General features: G+C 50.4%; 1 protein-coding gene across 1 annotated transcript; it reads left to right on the top strand.

Annotated features, from left to right (window-relative positions):
* Positions 1–498: 498 nt before the first annotated feature.
* On the top strand, positions 499–16,687 carry LOC144600637 (zinc-binding protein A33-like). Its single transcript, XM_078412467.1, has 6 exons — positions 499–909; positions 12,588–12,683; positions 12,773–13,006; positions 13,604–13,626; positions 13,706–13,824; positions 15,752–16,687. The coding sequence occupies exons 1-6, from the start codon at positions 499–501 to the stop codon at positions 16,282–16,284; spliced, it is 1,416 nt and encodes a 471-aa protein (XP_078268593.1). The 3' UTR covers positions 16,285–16,687.
* The last annotated feature ends 327 nt before the right edge of the window (positions 16,688–17,014 follow it).

Genomic DNA, 17,014 nt, shown 5'->3' with positions numbered 1-17,014 from the left:
GAGAAGATGAATGTGTTGCACGCAGTAACAGAGTATTCTCTTTCCTGCTTTTTATGCAACCAAATCTCAGCGATTGTCGCGCGTCTGTCACCTCACAACACAACACTCTCTCCAGGTCTTTGATTTTATTGCAGACGTTATTTTACCAGCAGTCGCTCTAAGTTGATGTTTAACCACCCTTTCACGCTCTACGTAGTGCTAACTTAATACATCTCCCATTTCGTTTCTGCCCTTCCTTAGACTGCCCGGCACTCGCCAGCCCGGTTCCTATCACGTTCAGACTCGTTTAACGTGTTGCCAGACTCTTGCTGGTGTGTAATCAGTGGCAGATTGCCAGAGGCCCTTCACGCTGAACACTCGCAGCAAAACAACATTATTCAGCACAGAATCAATTCCCCGCGCACTGCAGGTCGTGTCGTTGACACCTGCGGTTCTGTACGGGTCCGCCTCTCCCTGAAGGCCGATGCGCTTTGAACCAGGAAGTGGTCGGAATTAAAAATGGCTTCGAAACACCAGGTCCAGAGTTTAACTGAAGATACGATTTGTCCCATTTGTCTGGATTTCTTCAGCGATCCGGTTATACTGGAGTGTGGACACAACTTCTGCCGCTCCTGTATCACACAGAGTTGGGACAGGGAGGGGAGAAACTCCTGCCCGGTATGTAGAGAGGAGTTTGCCGACCGCGCCCTCAAAGGAAATCGGGCCTTGGCGAGTATCACTGAGACAGCTCGAGCACTGAGCCTGAATACGGAAGGGAAGGAAAGTAAACTTCACTGCGAGGAACATCAGGAAGAACTGAAGCTGTTTTGTGAAACCGACAAGAAACTGGTCTGTATGATTTGCGTAGCTGCGCGGGAACACAAGTCTCACCGTTTCGTGCTGATTCAAGAAGCTGTTGAAAGCTACAAGGTAAAAACGAACAGATTTTGATCAGTTGATGACTTTTCCTTTCTGTCAATTTGCGGACCACGCTCCCTGGGCGACTGCTCGGTTCACCCAGCCTCCCACACAAACCAACCCTTCCACAGGTACATGCCCCAGCCACCGCTGGAGATGAAACACCTGTCCCTTTACCTTCTCCCTCAAATCCAGGGTCTCCAGCAGTCCTTGCAGGTGAGACAGCCCGCGGCTCTCTGCTGATAAGCTTCCCGACCAGATGAGTTCTCCAGCAGTTTGTGTCTTTTTGTAAACTTTCATGTGCAGTTCCGTGCCTGCAGTTTATTGGTTCCGTCTGGTAAAATTATTTCACTGATTGAATCTGAATCTTCCACGGGAGGGTGGGAGTTTATCTCAGTTACGAGTCCGGGACTCGTAACTGATATTGCAAAAGACTCTCGGAAGAATGGGAACAGAAGTTCTAGAGGGGAAAAGAAATTAAGGGCAGGGCCAATTGTGAACGATGTGAGAGGGGAGGTAAATACAGAAGTTAAGGTGTTGTACTTAAATGCGCGTAGTATAAAAAATAAAGTGGATGAGCTTGAGGCTCAGTTAGTCATGGGCAAGTATGATGTTGTAGGGATCACTGAGACATGGCTACAAGAGGACCAGGGCTGGGAACTGAATGTTCAGGGGTACACAACGTATAGAAAAGACAGACAGGTGGGCAGAGGGGGTGGGGTTGCTCTGATGGTCAGGAATGATATTCATTCCCTTGCAAGGGGTGACATAGAATCAGGAGATGTTGAATCAGTATGGATAGAAATGAGAAATTGTAAGGGTAAAAAGACCCTAATGGGAGTTATCTATAGGCCCCCAAACAGTAGCCTCGACATAGGGTGCAAGTTGAATCAGGAGATAAAATTGGCGTGTCAAAAATGTAATGCTACGGTGGTTATGGGAGATTTCAACATGCAGGTAGACTGGGAAAATCAGGTTGGAAATGGACCCCAGGAAAGAGAGTTTGTAGAGTGCCTTCGAGATGGATTCTTAGAACAGCTTGTACTGGAGCCTACCAGGGAGAAGGCAATTCTGGATTTAGTGTTGTGTAATGATCCTGATCTGATAAGGGGACTAGAGGTAAAAGAGCCATTAGTAGGCAGTGATCACAACATGATAAGTTTTACTCTGCAAATGGAAAGGCAGAAGGGAAAATCGGAAGTGTCGGTATTACAGTATAGCAAAGGGGATTACAGAGGAATGAGGCAGGAGCTGGCCAAAATTGATTGGAAGGAGGCCCTAGCAGGGAAGACGGTAGAACAGCAATGGCAGGTATTCCTGGGAATAATGCAGAGGTTGCAGGATCAATTTATTCCAAAGAGGTGGAAAGACTCTAAGGGGAGTAAGAGACACCTGTGGCTGACAAGGGAAGTCAGGGACAGCATAAAAATTAAGGAGAGGAAGTATAACATAGCAAAGAAGAGTGGGAAGACAGAGGATTGGGATTCTTTTAAAGAGCAACAAAAGTTAACTAAAAAGGCAATACGGGGAGAAAAGATGAGGTACGAGGGTAAACAAGCCAATAATATAAAGGAGGATAGCAAATGTTTGTTTAGGTACGTGAAGAGGAAAAAAATAGTCAAGGCAAATGTGGGTCCCTTGAAGACAGAAGCAGGGGAATTTATTATGGGGAACAAAGAAATGGCAGACGAGTTAATCCGTTACTTTGGATCTGTCTTCACTGAGGAAGATACACACAATCTCCCAAATGTTCTAGGGGCCGGAGAACCTAGGGTGATGGAGGAACTGAAGGAAATCCACATTAGGCAGGAAATGGTTTGGGTAGACTGATGGGACTGAAGGCTTATAAATCCCCAGGGCCTGATGGTCTGCATCCCAGAGTACTTAAGGAGGTGGCTCTAGAAATAGTGGAAGCATTGGAGATCATTTTTCAATGTTCTATAGATTCAGGATCAGTTCCTGTGGATTGGAGGATAGCAAATGTTATCCCACTTTTTAAGAAAGGAGGGAGAGAGAAAACGGGTAATTATAGACCAGTTAGTCTGACGTCAGTGGTGGGGAAGATGCTGGAGTCAATTATAAAAGACGAAATTGCTGAGCATTTGGATAGCAGGAACGGGATCATTCCGAGTCAGCATGGATTTACGAAGGGGAAATTATGCTTGACAAATCTACTGGAATTTTTTTAGGATGTAACTAGGAAAATTGACAAGGGAGAGTCAGTGGATGTGGTGTACCTCGACTTTCAGAAAGCCTTCGACAAGGTCCCACATAGGAGATTAGTGGGCAAAATTAGGGCACATGGTATTGGGGGTAGGGTACTGACATGGATAGAAAATTGGTTGACAGACAGAAAGCAAAGAGTGGGGATAAATGGGTCCCTTTCGGAATGGCAGGCAGTGACCAGTGGGGTACCGCAAGGTTCGGTCCTGGGACCCCAGCTATTTACGATATACATTGATGACTTAGACGAAGGGATTAAAAGTACCATTAGCAAATTTGCAGATGATACTAAGTTGGGGGGTAGTGTGAATTGTGAGGAAGATGCAATAAGGCTGCAGGGTGACTTGGACAGGTTGTGTGAGTGGGCGGATACATGGCAGATGCAGTTTAATGTAGATAAGTGTGAGGTTATTCACTTTGGAAGTAAGAATAGAAAGGCAGATTATTATCTGAATGGTGTCAAGTTAGGAGGAGGGGGAGTTCAACGAGATCTGGGTGTCCTAGTGCATCAGTCAATGAAAGGAAGCATGCAGGTACAGCATGCAGTGAAGAAAGCCAATGGAATGATGGCCTTCGTAACAATAGGAGTTCAGTATAGGAGCAAAGAGGTCCTTCTACAGTTGTACCGGGCCCTGGTGAGACCGCACCTGGAGTACTGTGTGCAGTTTGGTCTCCAAATTTGAGGAAGGATATTCTTGCTATGGAGGACGTGTAGCGTAGGTTCACTAGGTTAAATCCCGGAATGGCGGGACTGTCGTATGTTGAAAGGCTGGAGCGATTGGGCTTGTATGCACTGGAATTTAGAAGGATGAGGGGGATCTTATTGAAACATATAAGATAATTAGGCGATTGGACACATTAGAGGCAGATAACATGTTCCCAATGTTGGGGGAGTCCAGAACAAGGGGCCACAGTTTAAGAATAAGGGGTAGGCCATTTAGAACGGAGATGAGGAAGATCTTTTTCAGTCAGAGGGTGGTGAAGGTGTGGAATTCTCTGCCTCAGAAGGCAGTGGAGGCCAGTTCGTTGGATGCTTTCAAGAGAGAGCTGGATAGAGCTGTTAAGGATAGCGGAGTGAGGGGGTATGGGGAGAAGGCAGGAACGGGGTACTGATTGAGAGTGATCAGCCATGATCGCATTGAATGGCGGTGCTGGCTCGAAGGGCTGAATGGCCTACTCCTGCACCTATTGCCTATTGTCTATTGTCTATTGGGACAGTTTCATTTTACGACGCGGCCACCAATTCCCATCTCCACACCTTCACTGGGAATAAATTCACGGAGAAACGTTATCCTTTCTTCGGGACTTGGGATGGAGAGCAGTGGCTGATAATCTGCTCCGGTTCCGCTCCGGGTGTGTAAAAGGGTCGGGTCCCGGGACCGGCATCTGGAGCGTGGCTCAGGGGCTGTGGGGCAGAAGCCCGGTGGACAACAGGTCGGCGCTGAGCGGCTCCCATTTAATCCCCAAACTGCAACATGACCTCCCATCTTCCATCCTCAATACTCTGACTGATGAAGGCCAATGTGCCAAAAGCCTTTTTGACCGCCTTATCTACCTGCGACTCGGCCTTCAAGGAACCATGCCCCTGAACTCCTCGATCCCTCTGCTCTACAACACTCCCCAGAGGACTACCGTTCACTCTGTGGGTCCTGCCCTTGTTCGACGTCACAAAATGCAACACCTCATTACAACATCGCAGGCTCCAGTCTGCGACCCGCTGGCGCGCACATCACCCGCTGTGGCTCCGCTCACAATTGTAACTCTACACCTTTAACTTGACGTTTAATAAAGTCTTTAAAAATAACCCGTGTTTGAGTTCTCTCAGCGTCTCCGCGTCACGGTACAGAGATCTCTTCAAACAGCAGACACAAGGATCCGTGGATACTGGTTTTACAAAAGGAAAAAGAAGCACAGAGTGCTGGAGTAACTCAGCGGGTCAGGCAGCATCTGTGGAGAACATGGATAGAAGACGTTTCACAGAGAGCTGGAGTAACTCAGCGGGTCGGGCAGCATCTCTGGATAACATGGATAGGTGATTTTTGGCAGAGTGCTAGATAACTCAGCGGGTCACTCAGCATCCGTGGTGAACATGGATAGGTGACGTTTCACACAGTGCTGGAGTAACTCGGCGGGTCAGGCAGCATCTGTGGAGAACGTAGTTATCCATGTTCTCCGGAGTTTGTGCCTGAGCCGCTGAGTTACTCCAACAGTTTATGTCCTTGTGTCTTTTTATGTTTCGTTTATAGTATTTGGTTGTAGAGACACAGCACAGAAACAGGCCATTCGGACCACCGTGTCCATGTCGACCAGCGATCACCCTGTACAATAATTCTATCCTACGTACTAGGGACAATTTGCATTTTTACCGAAAAAAATTAACCTACAAACCTGCAGGTTGGAAACCGGAGCACCCGGAGAAACCCCAGTCGGTCACAGGTACAAACTCCGTACTGACAGCACCCGTAGTCAGGATTGAACCTGTGTCTTTGGTACTGTGAGGCAGCAACACTACCAGCTGCGCCACTGTGCCGACCCTGGTTTAGGTTTGGAGATACAACGTGGAAACAGGCACTTCGTCCTATCGTGTCCACGCCGCCCATCGATCACACGTTCACACACTCGTTCTGTGATATCCCACACTCTCATCCTCTACTAATAGGGGGGACATTTACAGAGGGCCGATTAATCCACACGTCTCTGGGATGTGTGTGGGGGGGGGGGTGGAGCACACGGAGAAACCCCACGCGGTCACGGGGAGAACTTACAAGCTCTGTACAGACAGCACCCAAGGTCGGGATGGAACCCGGGTCTCTGTCACTTTGAGGCAGCAGCTCTACCCGCTGCGTCGGGGCAGCTGACCGCGACCGGGGGTCACGGGTACAGGGCAGAGGGTGGCGGGAGGAGGGGAGCTGCGGACGGGGTTACGTGTGGAAGCGGGTGAGGGCTGAGGGAGGGAGGGAAGGGATGGGAGCCGCCATCTTCTGCTGCTTCTGCGCCTTCACTTTCTGCTCCACGCTCCTCCGTACCCGGTCCTGTGGGCAGAGCGGTCCGTTAGACGGCAACCCCAGACCCCAGACCCCCGGGGGAGGGGGACACGGTGACCGCCCTCCCTTCACCAACATACCCCACTCACTCCACCCCGCTCACCCTACTTCCCCTCACATCCCCCTCCCCTTTCCTTCCTCGCCTCCTCACCCTCCACTCCCCCCTCCGACTCCCCTGCTTCCCCTCACTCATCCTCCCTCCCCTCACTCTTTCCCCTCACCCACTCCTTACCCCACCCCCTCTCCCCAGCTCCCTCTTCCACTTCATCCCCTCTCTCCCTCCCCCCTCCCTCTCCTCCCACCCCCATCCCCTCTCTCCCTCACCCTCTCCCCACCCCACCCCCTCTCCCTTCCCCCCTCCCCACTTCCTCCGTCCCCTTCCCTCCCTCCATCCCCCTCCCTCACTCTCTACCCCCTCACCCTCTCCCACCCTCTCCCCACTCCCTCCCTCCCTCCCTCCCTCCCACCCCCTCACCCTCCGGTTGCCGCTGGCCACCAGCTTCTTCCTGCGATCCAGGTTCCCGCTGGAGCTGCGGCCCTTCATCCGCCGCCTGGGCTCAAACTTGTCCGTGTCCGTGGGGTCGTAGCCCTGCGGGGGGAAGGTAGGGGGTCATGAGAGGTGGGGGAAGGAGGACGGGGAGAGGGTTTCGTGGGGGGGGTGGGACTAACACCGGGCGCTGCACCCTGTCGCTTTGCCTCTGCCCAGGGCAGTGGGTCGGAGCGGGAGAGGGTCGTGGGGGGGGGGGGTAGAGGGAGAGGGTGGGGTTCGGGGGGGTCTACACGCACCAGGCGGTGCACCCTGTCGCGGTGCCTCTGTTCCAGGGAGAGGGGGTCGACCTGCCCCAGACGCTCCGGCTCCAGTGAGATCAGCTCCGGCTGCAGCTGTAACACAGGCAGGGTCTGCGACACGCAGAGAACCCCACCCTCACATGGGGAACCCCCCCACTGCCCTCTCACCCCACAGGGGAGGCAACTCCCCCACATACACTCAGACCCCCCCCACACACACATACAGACCCCCCCCCACAGACACACAGACCCCCCACACAAAGACCAGAGATGAAAAGGCAGAAGGTGTGAAACGAGAAGATAATGGTAGACACAAAATGCTGGAGTAACTCAGCGGGTCAGGCAGCATCTCTGTAGAGATGAAATGGGTGACGTTTCGGGGCGATACATTTCTTCAGACTCCCGCCCCCTCCCCTGAGATCAGTTAAAGCAGCATCTGCAGGGTTTTTTCCTATACAAGAAGATAATGTTCACCTCTTCTCTCTTCCTATTACAACTTTTGTCTTTTTATGTAGGAAGAAGGAACTACAGAAACTGGTTGATACAGAAAAGGACATAAAATGACACAAGGACACAAAGTGCTGGAGTAACAACGGGTCAGGCAGCATCTGTGGAGAACATAGATATCTATGATCTCCAGAGTTGGGGCCTGACCCGCTGAGTTACTCCAGCACTTTGTGCCCTTGTGGCTTTTTATGTTTAGTGTATAGTTTATAGTTTTAGAGACGCAGCGCGAAAACAGGCCCATCAGCCCACCATGCCCGCGCCGATCAGCGAGCACCCCGTACACTAGTTCTATCCAACACACTAGAGACAAGTTACAGAAGCCCATTAACCGACAAACCTTTCCGTCTTTGGAGAGAGGGGGGAAACCGGAGCACCCGGAGGAAACCCGCACGATCACAGGGGGAACGGACAAACTCCGTGCAGGCAGCATCCCGTGTCGGCTGTTCCGTGTTAGCAGTTTTCCAAGTGTCTTGTGACATGCGGAGAAATAAGGAGCTTCCGGGATTCCAGCAGCCCCAAGAATCTTTCATTCATTGAACACCAACCATCAGTTATTACAGCCGGAGTTTTCCCCGACCACCCGAATAACGATACGATGTCTCTCTGCCAACCGGCTAAAGTGGTCTTCCCGGACGAGACTCTGTTATGTTTAATTAGGAGCTGTTCATGTGACCACCTTTACATCTGCGCAATCAAGCAGAGCTGAGCGATGGTTTTACCGAACACGCTCCCTTTCCGCCAAGGTCTGCGGGGTCTCTCGGTTGCTCCCATTTTCTCTCCCCTTCCCATTCCCGTACTGTGACCTTTTGTGTCCTCGACCTCCTCCGACGCCACAGTGAGGCCTCGCGCAAACTGGAGGAGCAACACCTCCTCAGCTCAGGAGTTAAGGGCGGCACGGTGGCGCACCGCTAGGGTTGCCGCCTCACAGCGCTTGCAGCGCCGGAGACCCTGGTTCGATCCCGTCTACGGGTCCTGTCAGTGCGGTGTTTGTACGTTCTCCCCGTGACCTGTGTGGGTTTTCTCCGCGATATTCGGTTTCCTCCCGCACTCCAAATACGTGCAGGTTTGTAATTTAATCGGTTTGTTATGAATGTAAATCGTCCCTAACGTATGTAGGGTAGTGTTAATATGCAGGGGGCGGTGATCGATGCGGACTCGATGGGCCGAAGGGCCTGTTTTCTCGCTGTATCTCTGAACTAAAACAGCTCATATTCCGCCTGGGTGCCTCACAACCCAACGGTATGAGGTTTGAATTCATCAAGTTTAATTCAATTAACAACGACCTCTCTTCCTTTCTCACCCCCCTCCCCATCTTCCTTATGCCCCACCGATGCACACCCATGTCTCCCACTATGCTGCTTAACAATCCCAAACCTGTCCCCTTCAACATAACCCTTGCCTCTGGCTTCACATTACGCGCACGTTCACTGCTGATCTCACGAGCATTTATTAAATCTCTTTAGCATTTCTGGCCTTTGTCCGCCCATCTGATAATCAACACCCCCCCCCCCCCCCCCCGCCCCTCTTCACCTGTATCCACCTATCACTTGCATGTTTTTTTCTGGGCACCACCTCTCTTCCAGCTTTGTTTTAACCCCTCCTCTAGTGTAAGGGTCAAACAGACCATGTCATCTAAAATGCTGTTTTCAGCCACATTTTGCAGCACAGCATTCCAATCCCTTCTGCCACAAGTCGATGGTTTCGAAGACGTTTCCAAACGGGGCGAAGATGTTCGAACATGTTCCCAAACAATTCAGGTTATGACTGAGTTTGCTGAGCAGAAACACTGCAATAGCTGGGCGGACCACCTGCGCCCCCCTGCCGCGAGTAGTGCAGAAACGGTGCGCCTAACGGGCAGCCGATTGCCTCACGTGAAGGAGTATGGCACGGTCTGAATGGACGAGGAACCGTAAAAGACCGTGTCGGGCGCCTTCCCAGAGCAGCAGAGAACCCCGGCCTCGGACCGTGTCGGAAACGGTGCCAGGAGATCGACAACAGGTCACTACACGGAGGCGCATGTTGCTGTGTACTCGCGGTACGCCAGTGTGTAGGCGGATACATGGCTCTGTGTGCATTATTTGGTAGTGTAATAAAATACCTTGGTACATAAAACTCTGTTGTCAGAATCCGGTGATCTATCAAACACAGCACCTCCTTCTACAATCATTCTGTAGAGGGTCTTGACCTGAAACCTCGTCATCCCAAATTCCCCAGAGATGCTGCTTGGCCCGTGGAGTTACCCCATCGCTTTGTGTCAATTTTCTGTAAAGCAGATTCTGCGGTTCCTTGAGTGCCCCTGGTGATCAACGTCAGGCTGGGCTGCGAGTGGTGGGTCTGGCTCACTGTGCTGCTCTCCGGGGCTGGAGGGGTTAACAGGGCATGCAGGCGGAAACCGTTTCCATTGTGGAACCCGTCCACAATAAGGAATAGCTGGGTCTTACATCAGAGCTGGGCCGCGCAGGGTTAATGTCAGGGACCTTCTGCACAGGAAGGCCAGTGGAAATCAAGACGACTTTCACCGAGAAGATGAATGTGTTGCACGCAGTAACAGAGTATTCTCTTTCCTGCTTTTTATGCAACCAAATCTCAGCGATTGTCGCGCGTCTGTCACCTCACAACACAACACTCTCTCCAGGTCTTTGATTTTATTGCAGACTTTATTTTACCAGCAGTCGCTCTAAGTTGATGTTTAACCACCGTTTCACGCTCTACGTAGAGCTAACTTAATACATCTCCCATTTCGTTTCTGCCTTTCCTTAGACTGCCCGGCACTCGCCCGCCTGGTTCCTGTCACGTTCAGACTCGTTTAACGTGTTGCCAGCCTCTTGCTGGTGTGTAATCAGTGGCAGATTGCCAGCGGCCCTTCACCCTGAACACTGGCAGCAAAACAACATTATTCAGCACAGAATTAATTCCCCGCGCACTGCAGGGCGTGTAGTTGACAGTTGCAGTTCTGTGCGGCTCCTCAGCTTCCTGAAGGCGGAAGCGTTTTGAAACAGGAAGTGGTCGGAATTAAAAATGGCTTCGAAACACCAGATCCAGAGTTTAAGTGAAGACGCGATTTGTCCCATTTGCCTGGATTTCTTCAGCGATCCGGCGACACTGGAGTGCGGGCACAACTTCTGCCTCTCCTGTATCACACAGAGTTGGGACAAGGAGGGGAGAAACTCCTGCCCGGAATGTAGAGAGGAGTTGGCAGACCGCAGCCTCAAAGTAAATCGGGCCATGGCGAGTATCACTGAGAAAGCTCGAGCACTGAGCCTGAACACGGAAGGTAAGGAAAGTAAACTTCACTGCGAGGAACATCAGGAAGAACTAAAGCTGTTTTGTGAAACCGACAAGAAACTGGTCTGCCTGAGTTGCGTAGCTGCGCAGGAACACAAGTCTCACAGTTTCATGTCGATTCAAGAAGCTGTTGAAAGCTACAAGGTAAAGGCAAACAGAGTTTGATTCGCTGATGATTTTTCCATTCAGTCTTTTGCGGACCGCGCTCTCTCTGCGACTGTTCGGTTCACCCAGCCTCCCACCCACACCAGCGCTTCCCCTGGTGCTTGCCCCAGCCACCGCTGGAGATGAAACACCTGTCCCTATACCTTCTCCCTCACGTCCATGCAGGGACTCCTGCGGTCCTTGCAGGTGAGAGAGCCGGGGCTCTCTGCTAATACGTAGAACAGAGCAACATAGAAAAATAGGTACAAGAGTAGGCCATTCGGCCCGTCGAGCCAGCACCGCCATTCAATATGATCATGGCGAATCATCTAAAATCAGTACCCCGTTCCTGCTTTTCCCCCACATCCCTTGATTCCCTTCGCCCTAAAATTTGATCTAACTCTCTCTTGAAAACATCCAGTGAGTTGGCCTCCACTGCCTTCTGTGACAGAGAATTCTACAGATTCACAACTCTCTGGGTGAAAAGGTTTTTCCTCATCTCAGTCCTAAATGGCCGACCCCTTATTCTTAAACTATTGTCCCTGGTTCTGGACTCCCCCAACATCGGGAAAATTTTCCGACATCTATCCTGTCCAATCCTCCAAGAAATTTATATGTTTCTATGATCCGCTCTCATTCTTCTAAATTCCAGCAAACACAAGTCCAATCGAACTACTCTTTCATCATACCTCTGTTCCGCCATCCCGGGAATTAACCTGGTGAACCAACGCTGCACTCCCTCAAAACCCATAATGTCCTTCCTCGAATTAAAACACCAAAATTGCACACAATACTCCAGGTGCGGTCTCACCAGGGCCCTGTACAACTGCAGTCTTAACTCCTTGCTCCTAAAATCAAATCCTCTCGCAATGAAGGCCAACATACCATTGCCTTTCATCACTGCCTGCTATACCTGCATGCTCACCTTCAGTGAGTGATGTACAAGCACACCCAGGTCTCGTTGCACTTCCCCTTCTCCTAATCTAACACCATTCAGATAATATTCTGCTTTCCTGTTCTTGCCACCAAAGTGGATAACCTCACATTTATGAAAATTATACTGCATCTGTCATGCATCTGCCCACTCACCCAACCTGTTCAAGTAACCCTGCAGCCTCATTGCATCCTACTCGCAGCTCACAGTCCCACCAAACTTTGTGTCATCGGCAAACGTAGAGATGTTACATTTAATTGCCTCATCTAAATCGTTAATATATATTGTAAATAACTGGGGTCGCAGCACCGAACCCTGCGGCACCCCACTAGTCACTGCCTGCCATTCTGAAAATGACCCATTAATTTGTACACTTTGCTTCCTGTCTGCCAACCAGTTCTCTATCCATGTAAACACTGTACCCCCAATACCACGTGTTCTAATTTTGAACACTAATCTCTTGTGTGGGACCTTGTCAAAGGTTTTTTGAAAGTCCAGCTACACCACATCCACTGGCTCTAGCTTATCCATTCTACTTGTTACATCCTGAAAAAATTCCAGAAGATTAGTCAAGTATAATTTCCCCTTCATAATTCCACGTTGACTTTGACCGATACCGTCACTGCTTTCCACGTTTCCTGACACGATGAGTTCTTCAACAGTTTATGGATGTTTGTAAACATTTCTTCATGTGTAGTGTCCACGGTTCATTGGTTCCGTCTGGTCTAATTCTTTCACTGACAGAATCTGAATCTCAATCCCAGGAGCAGATTAAAACTTCCTTGGAGATTCTCACAAAAAATAAATCAGCGATGGAGGAAATGGAGCAGCAACAGAAAGAGAAGATTTCTGGAGTCCGGGTAAGGTTTCCTGTTTCCTTTCTCTGATCTTGTGCTATTGTCTTAGATTCCAGGCTCGATAATATTGACCTTCACCTTTCATTTGACAGGAACAGTCACAGAACCTGTTGACCTACATCACATCGGTATTTGCTGAACTGCGCGAGATTCTCAATGAGAAAGAGCGGCTCTTTCTCAAGGATCTCCGGGAAGATGAGGAGAGCATTCTAAATCCAATGGAGAATAATCTACGAGCGATTCAAGAGGAGATAAACTCTATTCAAGAGAAACTCTTAAAGCTACAGGAGCGGATGAACCAAACGGACAGTTTGATATTTCTGAAGGTAGGGGGTTACAGTTTCACTTTGATTCAGTGTAAGGGCACAATTACAAAATGAATGCCCAATTTCCCCTAACCCTTCCCACTTGGCGCCCAGCACATTCTCCCCAGTTGAGTTCCACGCCATGCCTCCATTGCATTCCCCATTTATCTTCCTGGTCAGATTCCAATTCAGTGGCCAGTGTAGACACATAATGCTGGAGTAACTCAGCGGGACAGGCAGCATTTATGGAGGGATGAAATGGGTGACGTTTCGGGTTGAGACCTTTCGGGTCAGACTGACAGTAGAGACGATATGGTTCCTCCATTGATGACCTACATGGAGCAAGAGTAATCTGGGGTGCATGAAGGAGCAATGCTGGATCTCCATCAGCCTAGTAATACCGAATGGCCGACTCCTGCACCTATTGTCTACTAAAGTCCATTATTAAATATACTTTTACCTACAATTAATACTTCATACTGGACTGCTGGCGGCCCCGCATCAGCATTAAGAACTGGGATCTGTCGGCACATTGTAACAATTTGGCTGAAATTCCTGCTGTCACGATGTGGACGCTCAGTGTAAATTAATTGATCTTTCTGATGTTTTATATTTCAGGAGGAAACTCATCAGAAGAGGAGGTGAGACTCTGCACTGTTTTGGTAATTAACTCAGAAATCGTTGATGCGGGTCTTATAACCAGGTGTGTAATTCATGCAGGATAAGTGATGATAACAAGTCGTTGTCAGTAGCAGACGGTGCCCTGGACGTTGGAAAGTTCGATGACCCATTTTTGTTCAACACGGTGTTGAGAGAAAAGACTGATTCCGTTAAAAGAGGTAAAACATAAATAAATGTTCATGATCTGTAAGTATTAGAAACATAGAAAATAGGTGCAGATGGTGGCCATTCGACCCTTCGAGCCGGCACCGCCATTCATTGTGATCATGGTTGATCAGCCACAATCAATAACCCGTGCCTGCCTTCTCCCCATATCCCTTGATTCCACTAGCCCCTAATTCATTGCATGTAAAGGGCATATTTAATATTGGAAATGGGACTCAACTTACTCTTGTTCCAGGCTTGAATTACCTCCTTTATCCAACAGGGGTCCCCCTCGCTTCACTGTTAACCGCTTGCGTTTAATATCTGGATAACATGCCTTGGAATTGTCTTCAATCCGACTCGCCAAGGATCCTTCATTGCTCCCTCTCGCCCTCCTGATTCCCTGTAGGTCAGCCAGGGGGGAGATTGAGGACATGTAGAGATTGGATCACATGCATTTGAAACGATGGAGATGTAGGAAGGGGGGTGGGGGTTAATGAACAGAGTGGGGCTGATGTGCTGAACGTTGTTACACTGGAATTTAAAAGGATGAGAGGGGATCTTATCGAAACATATAAGATTATTAAGGGGTTGGACACGTTAGAGGCAGGAAACATTTTCCCAATGTTGGGGGAGTCCAGAACCAGGGGCCACAGTTTAACAATAAGGGGTAGGCCATTTAAATCGGAGATGAGGAAAAACTTTCTCAATCAGAGAGTTGTAAAGCTGTGGAATTTTCTCCCTCAGAAAGCAGTGGAGGCCAGTTCTCTGAATGCATTCAAGAGAGAGCTAGATAGAGCTCTTAAGGATAGCGGAATTAATAGGTATTGGGAGAAGGCTGGAAAGGGGTACTGATTGAGAATGATCAGCCATGATCACATTGGATGGTGGTGCTGGATCGATGGGCCGAATGGCCTACTCCTGCACCTATTGTTATTCATTGCAATGTTTTCCCCAACCGTTTCCTCCGCTCGGCCAGGTCTATCCAGACACGGGGTTTGAAATCAGTAGCGTAAACCCCTTGGCAACAGATCCCCACGGAGTCTCCATCCAGCTGATTGAGTGTTGTCCCTGCTGTTGGATGTTGGTGGAGTTGCGCGCGGTCCTGATGCCAATTTACAGGAAGCGCAGTCCGTCATTCCCGTCCCAGACTCTCCTCCCTGCTCTCCTGCAATCCCAAAACTCCTGCCATTGACTCCATTTACACCTCCCGCTGCCTCGGCAAGGCCAGCAGCATAATCAAGCACGAGTCGCACCATGGCCACTCCCTCTTCTCCCCTCTCCCATCAGGAAAGAGGTACAGAAGTGTGAAAACGCACACCTCCAGATTCAGAGACAGTTTCTTCCCAGCTGTTATCAGGCAACTGAATCATCCTACCACAACCAGAGAGCAGTGCTGAACTGCTATCTTCCACTTTGGTGGCCCTCGGATTATCATTGATCGCACCTTGCTGGCTTTACCTTGCACTAAAAAATATTCCCACATCATGTATCTGTAAACTTATTGATTGTAATCATGTATTGTCTTTCTACTGACTGGTTAGCACTCAACAAAATCTTGTCGCTGTACCTCGGTACATGCAACAATCAACTAACCTGTAACTTCTCTTCCTGCACCTCCAGTCCCACGCGGTCCCCTCCTTTCCTCGCTACTGCAGTCCGCTTCATCCTCCCGCCTAACGGCTCCTTATCCTCCATCTGAAGGCGTCTCCACATCTGTCTGTCCGCATCTGCTTCTCTCCCCTCTGCACAAGTGCAACTCCACCACGTTGGGAAAGGTTTCTCCTGCCCACCCGACGTACCTGGGCTGCAACCCCGGGAAATCTCTCTGTTGTCCGCCCGCCTGTGCCTGAGCGGCCTCTCCCCCGGTCCCGGGGCCGCGCTGCCCAAGTCTCCCCCCGACCCCCCGGGGACTCTCTGATTTTCTGCTTCTCCCACTAGTCTCCGTCACCCTGGATGTGGAAACAGCGCATCCGGTGCTCGAGGTGTCTGAGGATCGGAATCGGGTGAGATGGACCGGGACCCGGACGAGTCTCTCTGACACCGGGAAGAGGTTTACAGACCGGCTGTGTGTGCTGGGATCGGAGGGATTCACATCGGGGAGACATTACTGGGAGGTGGAGGTGGCGGGGAGTGAGGGCTGGAGTCTGGGATTCGCCGCAGAGTCTGTAGAGAGGAAGGTAGAGGTCACACTGACCCCGGAGACTGCAGTCTGGAGCATCTGGCGGTGGGGTGACGAGTTTGTTGCAATCACCTCCCCTCGATCCCATCTCCTCGCCCTTCCCTTCCACGGGAGGGTGGGAGTTTATCTCAGTTACGAGTCCGGGACAGTTTCATTTTACGACGCGGCCACCAAGTCCCATCTCCACACCTTCACTGGGAATAAATTCACGGAGAAACTTTATCCTTTCTTCGGGACTTGGGATGGAGAGCAGTGGCTGATAATCTGCCCCAGTTCCGCTCCGGGTGTGTAAAAGAGTCGGGGCCCGGGACCGGCATCAGGAGCGTGGCTTAGGGGCTATGGGGCAGAAGCCCGGTGGACAACGGGTCGGCGCTGAGCGGCTCCCATTTAATCCCCAAACTGCAACATGACCTCCCAACTTCCATCCTCAATACTCTGACTGATGAAGGGCAATGTGCCAAAAGCCTTTTTGACCGCCTTATCTACCTGCGACTCGGCCTTCAAGGAACCATGCCCCTGAACTCCTCGAACCCTCTGCTCTACAACACTCCCCAGAGGACTACCGTTCACTGTGTGGGTCCTGCCCTTGTTCGATGTCACAAAATGCAACACCTCATTACAACATTGCAGGCTCCAGTCTGCGACCCGCTGGCGCGCACATCACCCGCTGTGGCTCCGCTCACGTTTGTAACTCTTCACCTTTAACTTGACGTTTAATAAAGTCTTTAAAAATAACCCGTGTTTGAGTTCTCTCCACGTCTCCGCGTCACGGTACAGAGATCTCTTCAAACAGCAGACACAAGGATCCGTGGATACTGGTTTTACAAAAGGAAAAAGAAGCACAGAGTGCTGGAGTAACTCAGCGGGTCAGGCAGCATCTGTGGAGAACATGGATAGATGACGTTTCACAGAGAGCTGGAGTAACTCAGCGGGTCGGGCAGCATCTCTGGATAACATGGATAGGTGATTTTTGGCAGAGTGCTAGATAACTCAGCGGGTCACTCAGCATCCGTGGTGAACAT

Source organism: Rhinoraja longicauda, chromosome 15, assembly GCF_053455715.1.
Source record: "Rhinoraja longicauda isolate Sanriku21f chromosome 15, sRhiLon1.1, whole genome shotgun sequence".
Taxonomy (NCBI): domain Eukaryota; kingdom Metazoa; phylum Chordata; class Chondrichthyes; order Rajiformes; family Arhynchobatidae; genus Rhinoraja; species Rhinoraja longicauda.
The sequence above is the reverse complement of the archived record's forward strand: the minus strand, read 5'-3'. Positions and strand labels throughout refer to the sequence as shown.